The following is a 24,964-nucleotide window of genomic DNA, read 5'->3' on the forward strand; positions in this document are numbered from 1 at the left end:
CTCAGTAGAATCTTCCCATTGTACCATCAGGTGGTGTGTAAAATACAGGGAAGACCGCAAGAAACTTCAGGGAGCCGTGAATGCCGCCCAGCCCATCACACAAACCTTCCTCCCATCCATTTCCATGGGGAAAGCGGGCAGTATAATCAAAGATCCCTCCCACCAGGCTTACTCACTCTTCCAACTTCTTCCATTGGGCAGGAGATACAGAAGTCTGAGAAGACGCACAAACAGATTCAAAAACAGCTTCTTTCCCACTGTTACCAGACTAGTAAATGACCCTCTTATGGACTGACCTCATTAACACTACACCCCTGTATGCTTCATCTGATGCCAGTGCTTATGTAGTTACATTGTATACCTTGAGTTGCCCTATTATGTTTTGAAAAAAATGTCCTTTTATTTTCATATACTCAATGATCTGTTTGGGCTGCTCACAGAAAAATACTTTTCACTGGACCTCGGTACACGTGACACTAAACAAATCCAATCCACTTCAATGTTCTAAGGTTACCTACAACAGCTTAAAAATGTTTGTATTATTTTGATATTGTGACTGGTATATTGAAACAATGATTATCTCCACCTTTAGCCGCTGTAACACTCAGGGTGAACCAGGACAGTGTGAATGGAACCGTTGGTCAGTCTGTGCTCCTATCCGCCTCTTATACAATCTCCGACTCAGACGGTTACCTCCGGATTAAATGGACCAAAAGCGGGGTACGGATTGTGGACTATAGATGCATATCAAAGAGAGATGACAGGCACACGGAACGCTGCCAATTCATGTCTGCCTCGGATGACTACAGACACCGGGCAGTTCTTTTCCCAGAGAATGCTTCATTGCTGTTGAACTATTTGGAGCTCAACGACAGCGGGGATTATGAACTATCCGTCAGTCACTCAACGGGAACAAAATCGGCCAGTTTAATGTTAACAGTCCGGCCCGACGCGGGTAGGTCCTTTTTCTTTTAAATTAAATAACTATTCCACTTGACTATCGTGTCATATGCAGAAATCCAGGGGTACGATTCCCCGACTCCCACGCCGGGTGGGAGAATCACGGGAGTGCCGGGCGATTCACGCCAAGCCACCCTGGCACCCGCAAGCGATTCTCCCACCCCCCCCAAAACGGCGTGTCGTGTTTTGTGACAGGCCGCTCGGAGAATCGCTGCTCCGGTCGAGTGGCGATTCTCCGGCCAGTGTGGGCCGAGCGGCCTGCCTAATCTGACCGGTTCACGCCGGCGCCAACCACATCTGGTCGCTGCCGGCGTGAACAGCGTGCGACCGCTGCGTGTGGGGCCTGTGGGGGGCGGAGGGGGGTGCTCAGTAGGGGTCTGGCCCGCGATCGGTGCCCACCAATCGTCGGGCCGGCATCTCTGAAAGACGCACTCTTTTCCCTCCGCCGCCCCGCAAGATCAATCCTCCATGTCTTGCGGGGTGGCAGAGGGGAAGACGGCAACCGTGCATGCGTGCGGGTTGGCGCCGGCCAACCTGCACATGCGCGGGTGACGTCATTTAGGCGCCGCCGGCCGCATCATTCAGGCGGTGCCGCTTTGATGCAAGCGTAAAGGCCCAGCGCGCGAGATTGACGCGCTGCCGCTCCTAGCCCCCTGTGGGTGGGAGAATAGGGGGCGAGGAGCGGCCTCCAATGCCGGAGTGAAACACTCCGGGTTTTCACTCCGGCGTCGGCACTTTGTCTCCCGATGGGAGAATCGCGCCCCAGGGATTTCATTTCTGACGGCCGTGCTAGGATTGATTCCTTTGGTACAAAACACTTCGATGTTTCTATTGTGTCTTCCGAATTTGCAGCGGGAACATTTGGAATGGAAATTGACAACAGCCTGTACTGCGCTTTAACACAGATACATGTCCCTGGACGCATTGCAGAGGGAATTGTCAAGCAGAATTTGACACAAATTACTGAAGGTTACATGGTCAAAGAGAGAGCTATTAGGGAGCGCCTTTTGAAGCAGACAAGTATGTATGTACAGAGAGAGAGAGTTCAGGGAGGGGATTTGAATACAGTGCTCAAATATTCAGAACTGGGGAAGACACATATCTCAGAGGGTTTGCAGGACTGGAGGAAGCTTGACAGCGAGAAGGGGGTAGAATTTTAAAATAATCTCCCTGTGTTTGCATGTGTTTCGCCCCCACAACCCAAAAATGTGCAAGCTAGGTGGATTGACCACATTAAATTGCCCCTTAATTGGAAAAAATGAATTGGGTACTCTAAATATAAAACAAAAATAATTTTAAAATAATTTCATCTAGCCTGCTGAGCTGGCTCGGGAACTATATGGGTTGCCTCTTTAAGACCTTTTTCAGCTCTGATCACTGGAATAGTCACAATGTTTTTTTAAATATAAATTTAGAGTACCCAATTAATTTTTTCCAATTAAGGGGCAGTTGAGCGTTGCCAATCCACCTACCCTGCACATCTTTTAGGTTGTCGGGGCAAAACCCACGCATACACGGGGAGAATGTGCAAACCCCACACGGATAGTGACCCAGGGCCGGGATCGAAACTGGGACCTCGGCGCAGTGAGGCAGCAGTGCTAACCACTGCGCTACCGTGCTGCCCCTCACAGTGTTAATATATTCAGCTGACCAGGACTTTAATCTTGTTTTTTGAAACATTTGTTTGAATGTTAGGGTAAACCAGCATGTGTGCAAACTGATGCGAAGTTTGTCCAAATCATTAACATAAAGGCTGGACCGAAAGTGTCCTGGGATTGGGGTCATAGAGGGAAAACTTGACATAATTCCTGGGGCAGGTTGAGCAACGTGGGCAGTGGGTGTCCGTGAAGGGATAAAATCGACATATCCATCACAACTTGACTTATCTTCATCGTTTCCATTAAAATACAGGGACAATGAATGTCATAGGATTGCAAATAAGGGCAACACGGTGGCACAGTGGGTTAGCCCTGTTGCCTCACGGCGTCGAGGTCCCAGGTTTGATCCCGGCACTGGGCCACTGTCCGTGTGGAGTTTGCACATTCTCCCCGTGTTTGCGTGGGTCTTGCCCCCACAACCCAAAGACGTGCAGGGTAGGTGGATTGGCCACGCTAAGTTGCCCCTTAATTGGAGCAAATGAATTGGGTACTCTAAATTTTAAAAAAAAGGGCTGCAAATAAGCATTAGCCCATTAATATCGGCAGCAATTGCTAAGGTCGAGGCTTTGTCCAAAGTTTCTGTGACCTTTTTACCATTTAAGCTCTTATACCTTTGAAGTCAAAACATGCCAAACTCTTCCAGACCACACAAGGGTCGACACATTATAAATAGGTTCACAATATGAAACTTGTTAAGTCTCAGTTTAGGGATTACTGCGTTATCATTTCTCTTTATTTAAAAAAAAACCTCAATATTTATCCAGTGCCTTCAAAACCAGAGCCTGTCGTCACAGAAAAAGGCTATTTGAGCCTGGGTGCATTTGCAGGATGTTTGAAGGTTTATCTAATTAGTTCCATTCCTCCGACAGCCCCACGCCCTCTTCCATTCCAAGTATATAAAATTTCCTTTTAAAAGTTCTTGTTGAATATATTTTGTCCACTTTATCAGGCAGTGTGTTCCAGACACTCAATTGTCTGAAAATAACTTCTCCTCTTTGCCCTTCTGCTTCTTTAGCCAAATATCTTAATCAGTTTCCCTTGGTTACTGACCTTCCTCCCCCACTCATTTATTCTACCAGAACCCTAGCCCTGTTTGAACTCCTCTATTAAACCTCCTTTTAATCTTTTCTGTTTTGAGAACAGAGAACAGAACTCGCTACTTCCCCCAGATAACTGAAATCTCTCATTCCTGGTATAACTCTTAACAATTGCCCTTAGTGTTGGGTGGGGTTACTGAGTTATGGGATAGGGTGGATGTGTTGACCTTGGGTAGGGTGCTCTTTCCAAGAGACGGTGCAGGCTCGATGGGCCGAATGGCCTCCTTCTGCACTGTAAATTCTATGTAAATTCTCCCCTGCACACTCCCTAGCGCCTTGATGCCCGTTCAGTAGTGTGTCTAGAACTGGTGGCTGAGGCCTAGCCATTGATTTATACAATGATATCAAGATTTCATTGCTTAATCGCCAGTCAATGCTCTATGGTTACAATTGAATTAAACTAATAAAATGTGGAACCTTGCTCTCCCAGTAGGGATGGTATGGGCAAGTACGAGATGCAGCTAAAACATAGAAACAGGGAGCATGAGTAGGCCATTCAGCCCTTCGAGCCTGCTCCACCATTCAATATGGCCAGAGGTGATCCTCAGTCTCAAAGGCATATCCCTCCTTTCTCCCCATACCCCCTGATGCCATTAAAATCTAAAAGCTTATCTATCTCTTTCTCGAATATATTCAGTGACTTGGCCTCCACAGTCTTCTGTGGTAGAGAATTCCATAGGCTGATTAAATTTTGAGTGAAAAAAACTTCTAATGTCAGTCAATGATTTACTCTGCATCCTGAGACTGTGACCCCTGGAACTAGATTCCCTAATCAGGGAAAACATTCTCCCTGCATCTAGTCTGCGTAGCCCTATGAGAGTCAGACCTCCTCTCATCCCTTAAATTCCAGTGAACACAGGCCCAGTCGAACCAATCTCTCTTCATAGGGCAGCCCTGCCAACGCTAGTATCAGCCTATTGAACTCTGCTGCACTCCTGGAGACCAAAGCTGCACGTAATACTCCAGGTGTGGTCTCACTAAGGCCCTGTATAACTGCAGTATGCCATCCCTACTTCTGAACTCAAATCCTCTTGCAATGAAGTCCAACATATCATTTGCCTTCCTAATTGCTTGCTTCACCTGCCTCTCCACTTTCATCGACTGGTGTATGAGGAACCCAGGTCCCTTTGTATATCCACACTTCCCAATATATCACCATTTAAATAGTACTCTTCCTTTATTGTTTTTCACACTGCCGGAATGTGGTGACTAGGGGCTTTTCATGGTAACTTCATTGAAGCCTACTTTACCCATGCAGGTAAATGGAGTTGAAATACTGACTGGTCATGATCTAATTAAATGGTGGGAGTGGCTCGGGGTGCTGAATGGCCTATTAATAGCCTAGCTTTTGGCAAACAGAAAATAATATCAAGATGCTGTCTATTTGCCTCAGATTGACCACAGATTAAAGCAAGGTCGATTTGTAAGTTGTTAGGGCTTCATTTTGATACTTTGCAACTTGACCACATCAGATTTTAATAGTATTACTGTTGAGTTTTCCACATGGGCAGTGTCTGACTAGACCTTCCAATCAAGCTCAACTGGAAACAGTTAAGCCGAATCTGTAACAAAACGTCACCGGACGAAAATAGGTCTTCAACCATATGTAGCGGTTACTTTCACACTTCTATTTATTTTAAAAATAAATTTTGAGTACCCAATTCATTTTTTCCAATTAAAGGGCAATTTAGCGTGGCCAATCCACCTACCCTGTGCATCTTAGGGTTGTGGGGGCAAAACCCACACAAATACTGGGAGAATGTGTAAACTCCACATGGACAGTGATCCGGAGCCGGGATCGAACCTGGGACCTCAGCGCCGTGAGACTGCAGTGCTAACCACTGCGCCACCGTGCTGCCCACACCGTTACACTTTTAATCTCTTTGATTTGATCAGTAAGTGTTGCGACAATATTTAAAATGTCTCATTTCACATTTATCTGGATTGCAAAAGAGTTGGTTAAATTATCTGGGACATTACATTGGTGGTATCAAATCAGTGGAATGCTTGCTTCAACAAAAATGATCTTCAGTTGCTGTTTTTGTCAATGATCATTTTGTTTGATTTGTTTTTTGATATTGGTTGAGTTTGAAAAAAAAAAATAAACATTTCCAGGGCTACAGTGTAAGAGATAATAATGGACAACTCTGCTAACTCTTTCGACGAGACGTGATGGACCAAATGGCCTCCTTCTGTCTGTGTGATACAGTATGAAACCACAATTAGCTGAATCACAGCTGGTCAGAATAATTCAGCATGCATATATTTAATCCTCTTCATAATTATTTCAGCATAGAATAATAGAATGGTGACAACACCACAGGGGGCGGCACGGTGGCACAGTGGTTAGCTCTGCTGCCTCACAGTGCCAGGGACCTGAGTTCAATTCCAGCCTTGGATGACTGTCTGTGTGGAGTTTGCACTTTCTCCCCATGTCTGCGTGGGTTTCCTCCGGGTGCTCCGGTTTCCACCCACAGTCCAAAGACGTGAGGTTAGGTGGAGTTATGGGGGTAGGGCTGGGGGAGTGGGCCTAGGTAGGGTGCTCTTTCAGAGGGTGCAGACTCAATGGGATGAATGGCCTCCTTTGCACTGTAGAGATTCTATGGTTCGAACACAGAAGTAGGCATTTGTCCCAACATGCAGCAGCAGCAGCTAACCTGGTTGCCTTTTACTATAGCCATGCAAATGTTTCATTTTCAGACAATAATTCAATTTTCTTCAGAGTGCCATGATTGCCTCCACCACACTCCCAAGCATTGCATTGCAGATCCTAACCACATGCCCTATTCCTTATTTTGTCAATCACCTTAAATTTGTGCCCTATCATTCTCAATCCCTCCATGAATAGGAACAGTTTCTCCCCATCTACTGTGTGTCCCCTATTACTTTGAATACCTCTGTTTATAGACCCCATAACAGTGGGGGAGGCATTGACGTAGTGGTATTGTCGCTGGACTAGTAATCCAGAGACCCAGGGTAATGCTCTGGGGATCCAGGTTCGAATCGCAACAGAGTAGAAAGTGGAATTTGAATTCAATAGAAATCTGGAACTAAAATTCTAATGATTGTTCACTCATGAAATTAAAAAATGAAAATGAAAATTGCTTATTGTCACGAGTAGGCTTCAATAAAGTTACTGTGAAAAGCCCCTAGTCGCCACATTCCGGCGCCTGTCCGGGGAGGCTGGTACGGGGATCGAACCGTGCTGCTGGCCTGCTTGGTCTTCTTTAAAAGCCAGAGATTTAGCCTGGTGAGTTAAACCAGTCCCTCATGTCCCTGAGGGAAGGAAATTTGTCATCCTTAACTGGCCACATGTGACTCCAGGGTAATATGGTTGACTCGACTCGGAAAAGCCCTCAGGGATGGGCAATAAATACTGGCCCAGCCAGTGATAATGGGCGGAATTCTCCCCCCCCCACACGCCGGGTGGGAGAATCGCCGGGGCACCGTGCAAGTCCTGCCATGCCGCCTCGGCACCCGCACACAATTCTCTCCCACCCCTCCCCTCCCCAAACAGGCGCGGCGAGATTCAAGGCTGGCCGCTGGAAGAATCGGCACTCACCATTTGTAATGGGCGAGCGGCGATTCTCCGGCCGGGTTGGGCCGAGCGGCCTGCCCAACATGACGGGTTCCCGCCGGCGCCGTCCACACCTGGTTGCTGCCGGCGGAAACAGTGCGGGAACGCTGGGGGGGGGGGGGGGCCTGTGGGGTGCGGGGGATCCATCACTAGGGGGGGGGCCACAAAAATGGTCTGGCCCGCGATCGGTACCCACCGATCGGCGGGCCGGCCTCTCGGAAGGAGGAACTCCTTTCCTCCGCCGTCCCGTAAGATCCATCCTACATTTCTTTTTTTATTTTATTTTTTAATTTTTTTTAAATTTAGAGAACCCAATTATTTTTTCCAATTAAGGGGCAATTTAGCGTGGCCAATCCACCTACTCTGCACATTTTTGAGTTGTGGGGGCGAAACCCACGCAGACACAGGGAGAATGTGCAAACTCCACACGGACAGTGACCCAGAGCCGGGATCGAACCTGGGACCTCAGCGCCGTGAGGCAGCTGTGCGAACCACTAGGCCACCGTGCTGCCCTTATCCGACATTTCTTGCGCGGCGGCCGTGGGGTTGGCGCTTGCCAACCTGTGCATGCGCGGGTGACATAATTTACGTGATGCCGCTTTTACGCGGCGCCAAGGCCCGGCGCGCGTAAATGACGCTGCGCCGCTCCTAGCCCCCCGGGGGTGGGAGAATAGGGGGCGGGGAGCGACCACCGACGCCGGAGTGAAACACTCCGGTTTTCACTCCGGCGTCGGGACTTAGTCTCCCGATGAGAGAATTTCGCCCAATGTTCGTATCCCCTGAAAAAAAAGACATCCTGCCACATCCAGTTGTGAAAGGTGGTGGACACGTATTGGAGAAGGAGTCTCTACAAATATTCCAATCCTCAATCCTGGGAAGCCCAGGACATCAGTGCAAAGGACAAGGTTTAAGTATTTGCAACCTTCTTCAGCCAGAAGTGCTGAGTGGACAATCCATTGGGACCTTCTCCCGAGGTCCCCAACATCAGCCGGTCTTTGGCCAATTCGATGCAAAAGAAAAATGGCAAAGGCTCAGCTCCATCACTGGCTTTATTTGCCCTCCAGAACTAACCAGACACCAAACCAAGACGTTCTAGTACAACAGCACTTATGTAGAAAATAGCCCTAGCCAAAAAAAGCAATACAAGTCCAGTCCTGCCACTTCCTGCTACATCAACCTATTGTCAATCATTAGCAAAGTGATGGATGATGCCGTTGAACGTACTTCAAGTGGCACTTATTCAGCAATAACCTTCTCACTGATATTCAGTTTGGGTTCTGACATGTGCACTCAGATCCATTATATCCATTATAGCCCTGGCCAACACATGGATAAAAGAACTGAATTCCAGAGGTTAAATGAGATTGACTCAAGTGATTTAAAGGCAGTATTTGATCAAGTGTGACATCAAAGAACCCCAGCAACTCTTAACGTCAATGGGAATCAGTGAAAATTCTTCAACAGAAATTGAGATGTTTTCTGGTGAATGCATGGTGTCCGTCCCATTTGTGCCCATAAGTGCGAGGAAATCATCATCTCCAAAACTATTTCCCCTTGACATTCAACAGCATTACTATCACTGAATCCTGCACTAACAGTGTTCTGTGGTTCACCAGTGACCTTACACTTAACTGGACCAGATATATAAATACTGCGGTAGAGGCTGGAAATTTGGGTAACTTACATTCTGGCTCTCCAAAGCATGCCTACCAGCCACAAAACACAAGCCTGGAGTGTAATAGAATTCTCTCCACTTTTCTTCAACAACATTCACGAAAGATAATCCAGGGAAAAGCAGTTTGGTTGATCAAGACCTGTCCAGCACCATAAGCATTTGCATTCTCCACCACTGGAGCACAATGGCAACCTCTATTTTCCAAACTTGTGAACTCTACCACCTAGAGGAACGAGGTAGATCCATGGAACACCATCACCTGTAGGTTCCACTCCAAGTTACACACCATTTTGATATGGAGCTGTAACCACATCCCCCCCTTTCATTTAAAAAATAAATAAATTTAGAGTACCCAATTCATTTTTTTTCCAATTAAGGGGCAATTTAACGTGGCCAATCCATCTACCCTGCACATCTTTTGGCTTGTGGCGGCGAAACCCACGCAAACACTGGGAGAATGTGCAAACTCCACACGGACAGTGACCCAGAGCCAGGATCGAACCTGGGACCTCATCACCGTGAGGCAGCAGGGCTAACCCACTGTGCCACCTTACACCCCCTTTCAGAGACACTAGGTGCCAAAGGGCCTCTTTTCATGCTGTAAAATCTCTATGACTCTCTATGACTAATTGCACTGTAGCCGTGCCTACACCAGATGTGCACAGTCGTTCAAGTGGGCAGCTCAACATCACATCCTCAACGGCAATTAGGGACTGGCTCACATCCCAAGAAAAATTAAAAACACTTTGCAGAGATTCCGATAGGTATGTAAATTAGGTATGTAAATAGGAAGAAATTAATGAACATGAAGTGGGTCCACAAGTAAAGAGGCAGAGCCGGTTAAATAAGAATGGGGCACAAGCAACTTGTAGAGATATCAATCAAATGTTATGTGTCTATCCTTACAAGCTGATAGACACAAGACAATTTGAGAAATAATGAGGCATCATGGGTCTAGTGAGAATAAAGAACTTAAAGAAATCAGTATAAGTAAAGAAATATTTCTAGCGAAATGAATGGAACTGGTGACAAATCTCCAGGAATGATGTCCTGCAACCAGACCTTTTAGAAATGGTAGCTGCAGACATAATGGATGCATTAGTTCTGATCATCCAGAATTTCTTAGATTCTAGAACTGTTCCCAAGGATTGGAAGGCAGCAAATATAATCCCACAATTTAAGAAAGGTGGATGGGAGGAAATAAGGATCTATAGGCCTCTCAGTAGGAGGGAAAATGCTTGAAATCTATTCGGGACTTGATAATGGGCAGTTTGCAAATCATACGCAGAGTCAACATTATTTAAAGAATGGAAATATATTGTACATATCTGTCAGAGGTGTTTGAAGATATGATCACCAGGAAGTAGAAGTGTATTTAAATTTTCAAAAAGTATTCAGCAAGAATAAGGCAAAAAATTACATTAACTTTCAACTTAACAGTCTTAAGCCTAAGGCTAAAAAGTCTTACTATCATTATACAATGATGTGGAGATGCCGGCGTTGGACTGGGGTGAGCACAGTAAGAAGTCTTACAACACCAGGTTAAAGTCCAACAGGTTTGTTTCAAACACGAGCTTTCGGAGCACGGCTCCTTCTTCAGGTGAATCTTTCAGGTGAATGGAAAGGCTTGTTCCAGAAATGTTTATATAGACACAGTCAGAGATGCCCCGGAATGCGAGCACCTGCAGGCAATCAAATCATCAAAGATGCAGAGAGAGAGGTAACTCCAGGTTAAAGAGGTGTGAATTGTCCCAAGCCAGTTCAGTCGGTAGGCCTCTGCAAGCCCAGGCTTGTTGGTGGGGGTGGCTTAGCCAATGAGTATCATTATACAAGGTATTGGTGAGACCATGCCTGGAGTAGTGTGCGATGTTTGGATTTTTGTACTGAAGAAAGGACATACTTGCACTATAGGGGGCACATTGAAGGTTCACTATGCTAGTTCCTGGATTGAGGGCAAGATTAGGTTTCAATTCCCTGGAGTTGCAGGGAATGAAATTAAACATACAAAATTCTTCAGGGGTTTGATAGAGTGGATGGCAAGAAAATATGTCTCAAGGTGGAGAACTGGGTGAGCACGGTCACAGTCTCAGGGTAAGGGGTAGGCCAACTGAGACTTTGGTCAGGAGTAATTTATTGCCTCACAGAATTGTGAATCTTGGAACTCTCTACCTCAGGGACTGAGAGTGCTTAGCCAATGAGTATTTTCAAGTACAGAGGCCAATAGTGTTTATGAATGAAATTAAGGGATCTGGGCAGCACGGTAGCACAGTGGTTGGCACAGTTGCTGCACAGCGCCAGGGTCCCAGGTTCGATTCCCGGCTTGGGTCGCTGTCTGTGTGGAGTCTGCATGTTCTCCCCATGTCTGCGTGGGTTTCCTCCGGATGCTCCAGTTTCCTCCCACAGTCCAAAGATGTGCAGGGTAGGTGGATTGGCCATGATAAATTGCCCTTCGTGTCCAAAAAAGGTTACGTTGGGTTACTGGGTTATGGGCTTAGGGTGGAGGTGTGGGCTTAAGTAGTTATGATCTTGATGAATGACAGAATAAGCCCACATGGTCAAATGGGCTCCTCCAGCTCCTATTTCTTTTTTTTTTAATAAATTTAGATTACCCAATTATTTTTTCCAATTAAGGGGCAATTTAGTGTGGCCAATCCACCTACTCTGCACATTTTTGGGTTGTGGGGGTGAAACCCACGCAGACACGGGGAGAATGTGCAAACTCCACACAGACAGTGACCCAGAGCCGGGATCTAACCTGGGACCTCAGCGCCGTGAGGCGGTTGTGCTAACCACTAGGCCACCGTGCTGCCCCAGCTCCTATTTCTTAGGTTTTATGTAAAGGAATTCATTTTCTCCATCTGATATTTATTTTGAACTTAACAGCCTAAAGTCTAAAGCCCACAGCACTTTGTTATCGGTGTAGAGTCACAGCAACCTACTTTCTAGGTCAGCTAAAATGCTACAGAAAACAGAAAAGATTGAGATTCTCGTCTTAATTAACAATCATGTAAATAATTTATTGGAAGCCTTTAGTTGAGTTCAGCAACCTAGGATGTAGAAATGTGACATATAGATTAATGTAGATGAAGATCCAAAGACCCCACAAGAGGTCCTTCCATTCCCAAAGGGATACCTTGGAATAACAATTAATTGCAGTGAGTGTTCCTACTATTTCTTTTTAAGAATTCTTTTTGGTTTTACTACTATTTCATTATACTGACAACATTTTTACTTATTGCACAAATACAGACAAGAAACGAACACCAGGAATTGAAGCCAAAATTCGATACTTAAGCCTTATTGTTATTTTGATCTTCTTGTGTTTCACTGTGAAAACGCAAAGAGGTAAGTGGTCATGCTGTGAGACAGTCTCTGACCTCTGCTGCATCTACGTTTATTGTACAATGTTAATTAAATATGTTTATTTGTAATGGTGGAAATTAATGATGGATTCATTCCTCTGTTCCAAGTGAGCTCGATTCAGTAATACGGAAATAATATTTGAATTCTTTCTAGATTCGTGTTGGTTTTTGTAATGTCGTCCATTTTATTTCCAATCCTTGTTGTCATTTATCTCAAATGCTGCCCGGTACAGATGGGATTTTAACCAAACTGGTTGGACTGGAATTTAAAGGTGCCTTACACCCTGTCCAATATCATTCCCTGTTGAATTTAAGGAGACTAAACTCAGGGGGGGTTTAAAACCAGAGTTCCACTCGATCTCGTCAGCTCTCCTATGTGTCACCAGGATTACAATTGTGTCCTAAGAGACAAACGTAAGATGATAAACCCGAATATCCCAGGATCCTCCATCGGTTGACGCAGAAATCGCAAAATGTGATTGGACGGAGAATAGATTCCGATGCTAAAATCGCAGCGGGTGCCGATTTGTTGCCAATTCGCAGCTCCCGTCACCTCAACAGCGGTGTCAATACGTTCCGGAACGCACGTACAGTAAACACCATTTGCATGTCATTACCGGTACCTACCCGGTATTCTCCAGGGCCTCCGTGATTCCCTGCTTTCAATGGGCCGTGTTCCTGACGGAGCGGTTCACTTGTGCTTTTAAAAATCGTGAAACCAGCATCGTGGCTGATGAGGGAGGGAGATGAGGTGGGACAGAGAGTCGCGACTCTGGGCTGCTGGGCCGAACACTGGCCAGGCTGGCCGGGGTGGGTGAGGGGCCTCGAGTCCAGTGGTCCCCATTCCAGTCTTCTCTGCTCCCGGCGGTTATGGTCGGCCTTCTCCTGGGGAGGTGGGGGTGGGTTTGGGGCAAACAGAAAACACCAGTGTTAGACAGTCTGACGCATACAGTGCAGGAGACGGGTTGCTGGTGGCCTCAGTGGCCAGGTTACCCGGCCATGGTGCAGGGTGGCAGATCGACCACCCTCCGGGTCGGGGGGGGGGGGGGTGTAGGGTTACGGGTGTGTGGGAGGGGGCTGGTGCCAGGGGCACAGTGCTGCCTACTCACCCATCTGCTCTGAGGAGGTCGTGCCTCTTTTTTCTGGCACTGCTGGTCGGTCTGGAAGGTGTTACCCACGGCGCTCACCGCTTCTTCCACCCAGGCACGGCAAACGCCGAGGACTGACAGCCTCCTCCCCGGGCCGGGGTACAGGGCCATCCTCCTCTCCTCCACTGTGTCCAGGAGGGTCTCCAGCTCGGTGTCAGTGAAGCGTGGAGCTGCTCTCCTTGCTGCTATCTTGTTGGCTGGGATGGTGTGTGTGGAGAGGGCAGTGTCTATCTGCAGCTGTAGCCTGTCAGCCTCCTGAGTATCAATCGCAAAATTGGCGAATCCGGCACCGTTTCTCATTGGAATCGATTTTGTCCCACCTGGCATTGGTGTTGGTCCCTTAAACGTAGCAGAATCTGTCCAGGTCTTGACACCCATGTTTCAATGATAATAGTGATGAAATACTGCATTATGCGGCGCCAGTTTTGCTGTCGTGGAACTCCACAAATTCTGTGTCAATGTCAACACTTAGGGAATGGATTCTCCGATTGCCGATGCCGGAATCGCATTCAGCGATTGGCCGGAGAATCCATTTTGAAGCCGGAATCAGGGGCGGAGCTGTTTTTCAGATGCTCCGCCCCTCCAAAACGGTGTCATCGTTCAGTACGCTGCACGCCATTGGGACGGCCTCAGGATGTCTCCTGAAGGCCCGTCCCTGATGCTCCGCCCCCGGTGGACCGACTTCCCGACGGCGCGGATCACTTGTGCTCTGAGGTTTCATCAACCTCGCGTGGCGGCTGGCTTTGGCGGGGGCTGGGGAGACTGGTGGGGGGTGGTCCAAGGTGGTGAGGGGATTACAGGGGGCACTATCTGGCAGGCCGGGTCCACGCATGGCCGGCGCCATGTTGTACGGCGCGTCCGCCGCAATTATCCGTCCGTATCTGCGGGGAAAGCTGGGGCTTTACGTGGCGCTGCTGCTAGCCCCCACCAGACAGAACATCGGTGCAGGGGGCGGTGCAGAGATTTTGGTCGTAAGACTAGATACATGCTCCGGACATAGCCTCAAAATCGGAGAACTCAGCCTAGTCTCAGACATAGAGGGCGCAATTCTCCGCTGCCCACGACGGGTCGGAGAATAGCGGGAGGGCACCCTCCCGCTATTCTCCCCCCCCCCCCCCACGGCCGCCCCACGACATGAATGATTCTCCTCAGGCCGACGGTCCGAGTTCCCAGGCCTTTACGGCCGTTTTTACGGCAGCAAACACCCCTGCTTGCTGCCGTCGTAAAAACGGCCGCAACATGCCCGTTCTGGGCTTCCAGGGCCACGATTGGCACGGCAGTACCGTACCGTACCATACCGTAACGGATGCACTCTTTCTCCCTCCGCCACCCCGCATGATCAGTCCATGGGGCGGCCGAGGGAGATGACGGCCCCGCGCATGCACGGGTTGGAGCCGTCCAATCCGCGCATGCGCGGCTGACGTCATTGTGCACATCAGCCGGCGTGACGCTTGGCGCGCGGACTTAAGGCTGCGATGCCGTGCTTCACGGGGCCCCGCTGCTAGCCCCGCCCGGGGGGGAGAATCCGGTCCCGGGAGGGGGCGCGGAGGCTGCCGTGAAACATGGCCAGTTTCACGGCAGCCTTTACGACTCGCTGCATTTGCGGAGAATCGCGCCCAGAGAATCTTGACGCCCATATTTCAATGATAATAGTGACAAAATGCTGCATGATGCAAAATGCTTTTCTCTTTTTTAATATAAATTTAGTTCCCAATCCATTTTTTCCAATTAAGGCGCAATTTAGCGTGGCCAATCCACCTACCCTGCACATCTTTGGGTTGTATGGGTGAGACAAACACGGGGAGAGCGTACAAACTCCACACGGACAGTAACCCAGAGCGGGGATTGAACCTAGGACCTCGTAACAAGTGAGGCAGCAGTGCTAACCACTGCACCACAGTGCTGCCCGGCTGCAAAGCATAGTTAACACCCATTAGTGCCACTGCCAAAACTGTGACATTCAATCTGCCAGAGAAATAGGGCGCGATTCTCCGCTCCCCACGCCGGGTGGGAGAATCGCGGGAGGGCCGGGCGGCTCACGACATGCCGTCCTGGCACCCCCCGCGATTCTCCCATCCCCCGCTCGGAGAATCGCCGCTCGCCGTTTTTCTCGGCGACCGGCTATTCTCCGGCCCGGATGGGCTGAGCGGCCTGACGTTCCCGACCTGTTCACGCTGGCGGCAACCACACCTGGTCGCTGCCGTCGTGAACATGGCGGCAAAGGTTCGTTTGTGGCTTGTGGGCAGCGGAGAGGGGAGTGAGCACCACGGCCGTGCTCGGGAGGGGACTGGCCCGCGATCGGGGCCCACCGATCGTCGGGCCGGAGTCTCCAAGAGACGCACTCTTTCCCCTCCACCGCCCTGCAAGATCAAGCCGCCACGTCTTGTGGGGCAGTGGAGGGGAAGACGGCAACCGCGCATGTGCGGGTTGGAGCCGGCCAACCTGTGCATGCGTGGCTGATGTCACTTAGGCGCCGCCGTCACGTCATTCTAGGTGCGCCGCTTTGACGCAAGCGTCAAGGCTCGGCGGCCGAGATTTTATTTTATTTTTTGAAATTTAGATTGCCCAATTATTTTTTCCAATTAAGGGGCAATTTAGCGTGGCCAATCCACCTACCCTGTGCATCTTAGGGTTGTGGGGGCAAAACCCACACAAATACTGGGAGAAAATATGCAAACTCCACACGGACAGTGACCCAGAGCCGGGATCGAACCTGGGACCTCAGTACCGTGAGGCGGTTGTGCTAACCACTAGGCCACCGTGCTGCCCTTCGGCAGCCGAGATTTACGGAGCGCCGCTCCTAGCCCCCTGGTGGGGGGGGGGGGGGGGGGTGGGGGTGAATAGGCCGCAAGGCCGTTGTGAAACTCGGCCGAGTTCACGACGGCCTTCCCGATGTAGCGCGGGAGCGGAGAATTCCGCCCAAAGTCTGTAAAAGTGAATCGGTATCAAAAATGTTGGATGTGCACTTTACGTCCATACTATTTCATTTTACAGAAGTACCATTATTCTAACGTGGGAGCAGTGATCTATACTGTGTATTCCAAGAGCAACGTTTGATTAATAGGAAAGAAATATTAACAAGGGTTTTTACCTTTAGGTTGTAAACAAACTCAGAAGCAAAAAGAAAAGGAAAATGCTGCTGAGGATAATCGGGTAAGTGGAATATTTTGTATGTCAGTGGAAGCTTTATTGACTTTTTAAAATTAATATTGAAATAACACTTCCCAATCCTACAGCTTTTGCAGCTGATGGATATTCTCCAGTGACTGGAGGTGTCTTTGGTAGGTGACCCAAGTCTCACTGTCGTATAGGAGGGCGGTGACCACAACAGTGTGGTAGACATCTTTTCCTTCTTGTGGCAGTCTCTTGTTGAGGATCCATTTCCTACTCTTCATCAAAGACATTCTTCCAGATAGTTTCTGGTCATCCAGGGTTCCACAGACCATTTTTGACACTTGACAAATCTGTGAAAAAGTGTTGGAAAAATGGAAACAGTCCTGTATGACCTTTATTGTCCTGCCCCGGGACGTTCATCCCAACAACTCCAGAACCATTTGGAAAGTCCTCCGGAGATTTGGATGTCCAGCAGAATTTGCTACAATACTGTGTCTGCTGCATGGCAGTATGACAGCAACATTTACAGTGGACTGGAGACTAAGTCCTTTTGTATCTGAATGGGCGTCAAGCAAGGCTGTGTGATTGTGCCAACTCCCTACCACAGACTGGTCATGGAACTCATCCCAACTTCCTCAGGGGTGATGATTGAGTTTCACCTCAACAGAGAACTTTTCAATCTCACAAAGATTGAGAGACAAGGCTCAAATGACCCTTCAATAGGGCAGCACGGTGGTGCAGTAGTGAGTGCTGCTGCCTCACGGCGCCGAGGTCCCAGGTTCGATCCCGGCTCTGGGTCACTGTCCGTGTGGAGTTTGCACATTCTCCCCGTGTCTGCGTGGGTTTCGCCCCCACAACCCAAAGATGTGCAGGGTCGGTGAATTGGCCACGCTAAATTGCCCCTTAACTGGAAAAAATGAATTGGGTATTCTGAATTTTTAAAAAAAGACCCTCTAGTCTAATATATCCACAACCTACAATAGGCCGACAACTGTATAATTCTGGTTAACACTGCAGGCAACGCTTAGACCAGGGGTGGGCAAACTACGGCCCGCGGGCCGCATGCGGCCCACCAAAGGTCTTTATGTGGCCCACCAAGCCATTAAAATTTTAAAAAAAATTTTTAAAAAAAAATTTTTTTTTTTTTTTAAATAATTTTTTCCCCCAAGGTTAATGGGGGGGGGGGGCTGTTGGATTACTTACTGGTATAGGGTGGATACGTTGACTTGAGTAGGGTGATCATTGCTCGGCACAACATCGAGGGCCGAAGGGCCTGTTCTGTGCTGTACTGTTCTATTTTCTATATGAGGCGCCCAGAATCATAACCAGGTGAAGTAATTATTTTACTTAATATACTATGCGGCCCTTTAAAATTGTGAATTTCTGAATGTGGCCCTTGCAAGGAAAAGTTTGCCCACCCCTGGCTTAGACTAACCTTCAGCCTCCTCAACTTTACATACAAAAGGGTTGGCCTCTCGCATTGGGGTAAAATCGGGGTGGCACAGTGGTTAGCATTGCTGCCTCACGGCACCAGGTATCCAGGTTTGATTCGGGCCATGGGTGATTGTGTGAAGTTTGCTCGTTCTCCCTGTGTCAGCGTGGGTCTCCTCTGCATGCTCCAGTCCAAAGATGTGCAGGCTGTGTGCATTGGTCATGCTAAATTGCCCTTCAGTGCCGTACATGTTAGGTGGGGTTACTGGGTTACAGGGTTAGGATGGGGCCATGGGCCTAGGTGGGGGGGGGGGGGAATGCTCTTTTGGAGGGTTGCTGCAGACTCAATGGGCCTCCTTCTGCACTGTAGGGATTCTGTCAACCATCAGCAAACCTCCCCAGACCAGCACCTACATCTCCACCTATTATTATTGTTGGGTAAACTTCAGAAGTAATTGAATAGCTCTCAGCAGCCACCCTTTTCAAAAGGTCACCATCAAGGAGGAAATCCACCACAGAACAACTGTGCCAGTACAGCCTTCATTTTTCTACAATATGACTAAGAATCTACATCATTACAACTGAAGTGTCACATTGTTCTAATTGGCACATGGACCATTATCAGAATATTAAATCATATTTAAAAAACAATTGTCTTTTATCCTGCCACATACATCTGAGAAATCCTTCTGATGGTAATGAACTATATTTAAAAAAACTTGTATCTAAATTGAATTTCTGGGCAGCACGGTGGCCTAGTGGTTAGCACAACCGCCTCACGGCGCTGAGGTCCCAGGTTCGATCCCGGCTCTGGGTCACTGTCCGTGTGGAGTTTGCACATTCTCCCCGTGTCTGCGTGGGTTTCGCCCCCACAACCCAAAAATGTGCAGAGTAGGTGGATTGGCCACGCTAAATTGCCCCTTAATTGGAAAAAATAATTGGGTAATCTAAATTTAAAAAAAAAATAAATAAATTGAATTTCTGATCATGCTAATGGACAAATAATTCCTTTGCCTCTCAGTGTTAGATGTTTAATTCTTCAATGTGGGGCAGCAAGAAGGTGGCGCAGTGGTTAGCATTGCTGCCTCATGGCGCCGAGGTCCCAGGTTCGATCCCGGCTCTGGGTCACCGTCCGTGTGGAGTTTGCACATTCTCCCCGTGTTTGCGTGGGTTTCGCCCCCACAACCCAAAGATGTGTAGGGTGGGTGGATTGGCCACGCTAAATTGCCCCTTAATTGGAAAAAATGAATTGGGTACTCTAAATGTATTTTTTTTTTAAATTCTTCAATGTTTATGTGACCACATATGCTTCAGTTGTTATCTAATTGAGGAAGTGTCAGATTTTAATCTCCATTATACTTTGATCAATGTTTGCGCAATATGCCTCAACTGTCCTCAAAAGATGAAAATAACTGAGAGGAAACGTGAGTGACCACTGAGGCAAGTAATTATGCCTCATTAACGGAAAGTGAACATTAAAAAAAATGCATCCTGTTTCATCTGACCTCCATCTTACAAAACAATCCTCGATTATTTGTTGAATCTTAAATCTCTCTCTTTCTCGCTCATTGCAATTTTCAATTCAGGAGAAAGGAACAGATCCTCGTCACCTTCAGGATAGGTTAAAGCTGAAAGTAAAGATTAAAATCTGGGACTTGCTTAACTCAAAGGCAGTTGGAATGTAATTACCATTTTACATTCTGCACAGGAAGAGCAAAAAAATGAGGCTGATGAAATGTATTCAGGCCATCGCATGAAATTGACCCCTCCTATATTCCGCTTCTCAGAAAACTGCAATAGTGTATCAAATTTTAATGGTTCACAGAGTTTTGTCCAGTTCTTTGAGAGATATGGGCCGGGATTTTTAGACCCCGTGCTGGGTCGGAGAATCCCCGGGGGAACATGAGAATCGCGCCTCGACGCCGGCTTCCCGATTCTCGACCGCCGATTCTCGGGCGCCCGCTGGATTCCCGCCACGCCGGTCGGGGGCCATTGAAAGCGGCGCCCCCGACGATTCTCTGGGCCCTGACGGATCGAGTGGCCACCGAGTTCGGCCAAGTCCCGCAGGCGTGGGTTACTGGTGTGTCTGCAGGGGCCATCCTGGGGGCGGGCGCAGGGGCATCCGACCCCGGGGGGGGTCCCTACTCCCCACGGTGGCTTGGCCCGCGATCAGGGCCTACCGATCGGCTGGTGGGCTGGTTCCGTGGGGGTCTATGTTCCTCCGCGCCGGGCCCCTGTACCGCTCCGCCATATTGCCCAGGGGCCGGCGCAGAGAAGGGAACCCCCGCGCATGCGCGAAATCTCGCCGACCGTTCCGCGCTAGCTGGAGTTGCAGGGACCACTCCGGCGCTGGCCTAGCCCTCTAGGAAGGGAAACATTCCCCATTATTGGGGACCTTTGACCCCGGAGTGGTTGGCACCACTTTTCACGCTGGCGTGGGGACATAGCCCCATTATTGGAGAATCCCGCCCATGTACTTATGTACATTCCCCATGACATACAGAATGCAAGGTAGCCTGAAAGTTGGAGCAGTGATTTCAAAAACAAGAACCAATCTGCATCCTATGTTGTTACAGGCAATGATTTACACACAGAATTCCCACAGTTAAATGTTTACATAGGCATTTACAAGTCAAATGTTGAAATGAAAGTGTGACCAAACGTTGTGCCAAAGGTAAGTGTCGGGCACATGAAATGATATCAAGCTGACCCTTACGACCAAGCTGATGGTTTTTAGGGCCCGTGCTACAGCTATCAAAAAAATAAGCTCAACTATTTTATTCTTCACTGTCTGCGGTGCATTTTGGGCATATCCTGGTAGAACAAAATCACAAACATGGCAGTCCTCTCAAAGGCAGGGCTTCCAAATTTGTTAGCATTCATCAAACAAAGATGGCTCCATTGTTTCAGGCACATTCAGGTGGAAGACAGTCGCACATTGAAGGACTTTCTATAAGGTGAGATCAGTGGAGCCATACAACCAAAAGGGCGACCAAAGCTCTGCATCAAGAGGTCTTGTAAACATGACATGAAGTCCCTGAACATCAATGATTGTACCTGGTGTCACAAGCTATTGACAGGAAAATGGAGTCACTTCCTGTGGTGTGGTATGCATCACGGTGATGACGAACAGCTATCGCAGCTCTGCAACAGTTGACAATATTAAAAATAACAAGCCACAATGATACTTGGTAGCTTTACATTCGGAATGTGCCTTTCAAGGATTGGTCTCTTCAACCAGCAGCAAAAGCGTGCCGAATAAGAAACTCCATCTGAAATGGATTGTTTGCTGCATGTCTTTCATCTTTCGTCGATGGAAGGACGTTAGTGAGAAAATAAATATATGTATCTATCTCAACAGTGACATCTGCAAGATAACTCTAAAGGTTTGTCAATTCTATTGATGGTGACACGCGGATTAATATCTCAATCGTTATCTCCCTGCTCTAAAATAACACATTTAGTGTTTTGCATATTAAATATTGAGTCAGGGCAGAATGAGATGTTATCCATGGCTCAGCAGATAACACTCTCACCTCTGAGTCAAAGATGTATTCAAGAATATTCAACTTGAAATATTTACTCTGTTTCTCCCTTCTTGATGATGCAGACCAGCTGAGTATTTCCAGCGCCTACTGTTTTTATTTCTAGCATCTGACATGCTTTCCTTTTATTTAATGTTGTTCAATGTATTTTTATTTGGTCGCAGAAGTCAACAACCAGCAATCCTGCTGTGTTATACAGTGAGACGAAGTCACCTCAATCTACTGGAATTATTGGAAGGAAGATGTATGCCCCTGATGATGATATGGAACATGGTCAGATACAGATATTAAGGAACTGATTATTGGATTGGATTTGGGTGTATTGTCATGTGTACCGAGGTACAGTGAAAAGTATTGTTCTGCCTACAGTCCAGAAACTTTGTTCCATACCTGAAAACATAGGACATAATGATAGATGCACAATGTAAATACATAGACACAGGCATCAGGTGAAGCTTACGGAGTGTAGTACTACTCAGTGGAGAAGAGCTGTGGAGAGATCAGTTCAGTCCATAAGAGGGTCATTCAAGAGTCTGGTAACAGAAGAGAAGAAACTGTTTTTGAATTAGTGCGTGTTCTCAGAACTTGGTACCTCCTGCCCGATGGAAGAAGTTGGAAGAGAGAATAGCCTGGGGAAGGGATCTTTGATTAGGTTGCCCGCTTTCCCGAGGCAGTGGGAGATGTAGACGGAGTCAATAGATGGGAGGCGATTTCACAGGATGGACTGGGCTGTGTTCACGACTCTCTGAAGTTTCTTACGGTCTTGGGCCGAGCAGTTGCCATACCAGGCTGTGATGCAGCCAAATAGGATGATTTCTATGGTGCATCTGTAAAAATTGGTAAGAGTCAATTTAGACATGCCGAATTTCCTTAGTTTCCTGAGGACGTATAGGCCCTGTTGTGCTTTCTTGGTCGTGGGTGAACGTGGGTGGATCAGGACAGATTGTTGTGATGTGCACACCTAGGAATTTGAAGCTGTCAACCTGAAAATATAAAATAACGATAATGTTATTTTTATTCGACCACCCTGTGAAATTCTTACACTTCGTAAAAGTATGAAAATTAATATGTTTACTCCAAGCATTGAACTGGTTTTCAATCGTTAAAAAAATAATTAGGGTGCCCAGTTCTTTTTTTCCAATTAAGGGGCAATTTAGTGTGGCCAATTCACCTATCTTGCACATCTTTTTTGGGTTGTGGGGGTGAGACCCATGCAGACATGGGGAGAATGTGCAAACTCCACATGGTCAGTGACCCAGGGCCGGGATCGAACCCGGGTCCCCGGTGTGGTGAGGCAGCAGTGCTAACCACTGTGCCACCGTGCCACCTCTGGTTGTCCAACCTTAATTATAAAACCCAATCCTTTCCCACTAGTGCTGATAATTTGTAGACATATTTATTTCAGAGAATTTTTACAATTTCTCAGTTTAGAAGGGACTGTAGTACTGCATAGCTGGATGGGAGAAGTCTGGGTTGGAGCTTTTATAGGATTACAAAGGTTTTGTTTGGTCGAGTAGGCAAGATTATGGGACTGACTTTTCAACTTGTTGCCCAAATGTAAAACTAATGTGCAGATTAGTTATCGAACATGCCTTACATTCTCATGCAAACAATAGAAATTAAATTTGAGTGGGTGGTTTCTATTTGGACAACATGTATGTAAGAGCAGCATAATGCTTAGGCAGCGGTGAAAATCTATTTTAACCTCATCTGGTTGAGTAATCAAAAAATGGGGTGAAGGAGAGAGCTTGGGAGAAATTTGCCATACTGAGACTCGTTGGGCAGCACGGTAGCATGGTGGTTAGCACAAATGGTTCACAGCTCCAGGGTCCCAAGTTCGATTCCTGGCTTGGGTCACTGTCTGTACGGAGTCTGCACGTTCTCCCCGTGTGTGCGTGGGTTTCCTCCGGGTGCTCCGGTTTCCTCCCACAGTCCAAAGATGTGCAGGTTAGGTGGATTGGCCATGATAAATTGCCCTTAGGGTCCAAATTGCCCTTAGTGTTGGGTGGGGTTACTTGGTTATGGGGATAGGGTGGAGGTATGGGCTTGGGTAGCGTGCTCTTTCTAAGTGCTGGTGCAGACTCGATGGGCTGAATGGCCTCCTTCTGCACTGTAAATTCTATGAAATCTATGGAATTCTTTGCCGTAAGGAAATGGTCGGTGCAGAGACACAGTAGTGTAGTTCCAATCAGTGGGTGGGAATCGGATAGCTTTGCAATTCGCCAGCCCTGGATCACCTGACATTCTCCATGTCTGCGTGGGTCTCATCCTCACAAACCCAAAGATGTGCAGGGTAGGTAGATTGCCCATGCCGAATTGTGCCTCAATTGGAAAAAAAATAATTTGGTACTCTAAATTTGTTTAAAAATGCTTTGCCTGGAGCCAGGCAGGGGAATCCTCTGTCTCCCGTCCTGTTTCCTTGTATAGAACCCTTTGCTGAGTCAATCAGGAAGGATTCGGGCATGAGGGGCGATGATCCGTGGCAGTTGAGACACTCAGGATAAAGCCATGGATGGCATCGCCACCGTCTGCTTGGATCCACTGTCGGTGTGCAGACTGACCTGTGACCAGTTCAAACTGGTTTTGGATGGCAAGAGCAAAGCCATGTTCTTTGGGATCTAGCCTGACCGATCCCTTGTCCCTTATACCGTCAGGTCAGACAATGTGAAAGTGCTGGGGATGTGGTTCGGAGGGAATCAGGGCATGTGTCAGGAACTGGAAAGAGTGAATAGGAATAATGAAACAAAACTGGGTATGTGGGAGCGACACTCCCTCTCCATTGCAGGCAAGTCCCTGGGCATCAGGTGTGAGGCACTCTTGGTGTTGATGTGCATGGCGCAGGTCTGACCCAATCCTTACTCCTGTGGTATGGCGATTACCCAAGTCCATTTTCTACTTCATCAGGGGGTCAAAAATGGACCATATTCAAAAGGACGCAATTGACAAACCTCAGATAAAGGGGGAAAGAGCATGCCCAACATCGCCCCTAATCCTGATGGCCACCTTTGTGTGTGGTTGCATCAAGCTGTGCCTAGATCCTCAAACACTAAGGGCGGGATTCTCCGTCCCGCCGCACCCGTTTTCTGGTTCAGAGTGTCCCCTCCGGCAGCGGGATCCTCCATTCCTGCAGCCGGCCAATGGAGTTTCCCATTGTGGGCACCCCCACACCGGAGGGAAATCCACGGACATGGATGAGCTGCTGGCGAAGCGGAGGATCCCGCCAATGGAGAATCCTGTTGCAAGTGCTCCTACTTACTGAGGTTCTACCTGTCCCCAGGTTGTGAAGGATGTATCTGGCCACGCTGCCCCTGAACGTTCCAGGTAGTTGGACTGTGCTGTCTCACTTGTCCCTCATGGAAAAATGTATGCACAGAAACATCTTTGACCACAAGTCCAT

The 24,964-nt window shown here is 47.9% G+C and overlaps 1 protein-coding gene across 1 annotated transcript in view; it reads left to right on the forward strand.

Annotated features, from left to right (window-relative positions):
- LOC119976509 overlaps positions 1-12,398 on the forward strand; it is a 44,739-nt gene extending 32,341 nt beyond the window's left edge. Inside the window, exons 4-5 of the mRNA XM_038817055.1 lie at positions 593-955; positions 12,217-12,398. Coding sequence (XP_038672983.1) covers positions 593-955; positions 12,217-12,398 — 545 coding nt within the window. The remainder of the gene's footprint in view (positions 1-592; positions 956-12,216) is intronic.
- Positions 12,399-24,964: the final 12,566 nt, after the last annotated feature.

Source organism: Scyliorhinus canicula, chromosome 13 (genome assembly GCF_902713615.1).
Source record: "Scyliorhinus canicula chromosome 13, sScyCan1.1, whole genome shotgun sequence".
Taxonomy (NCBI): Eukaryota; Metazoa; Chordata; class Chondrichthyes; order Carcharhiniformes; family Scyliorhinidae; genus Scyliorhinus; species Scyliorhinus canicula.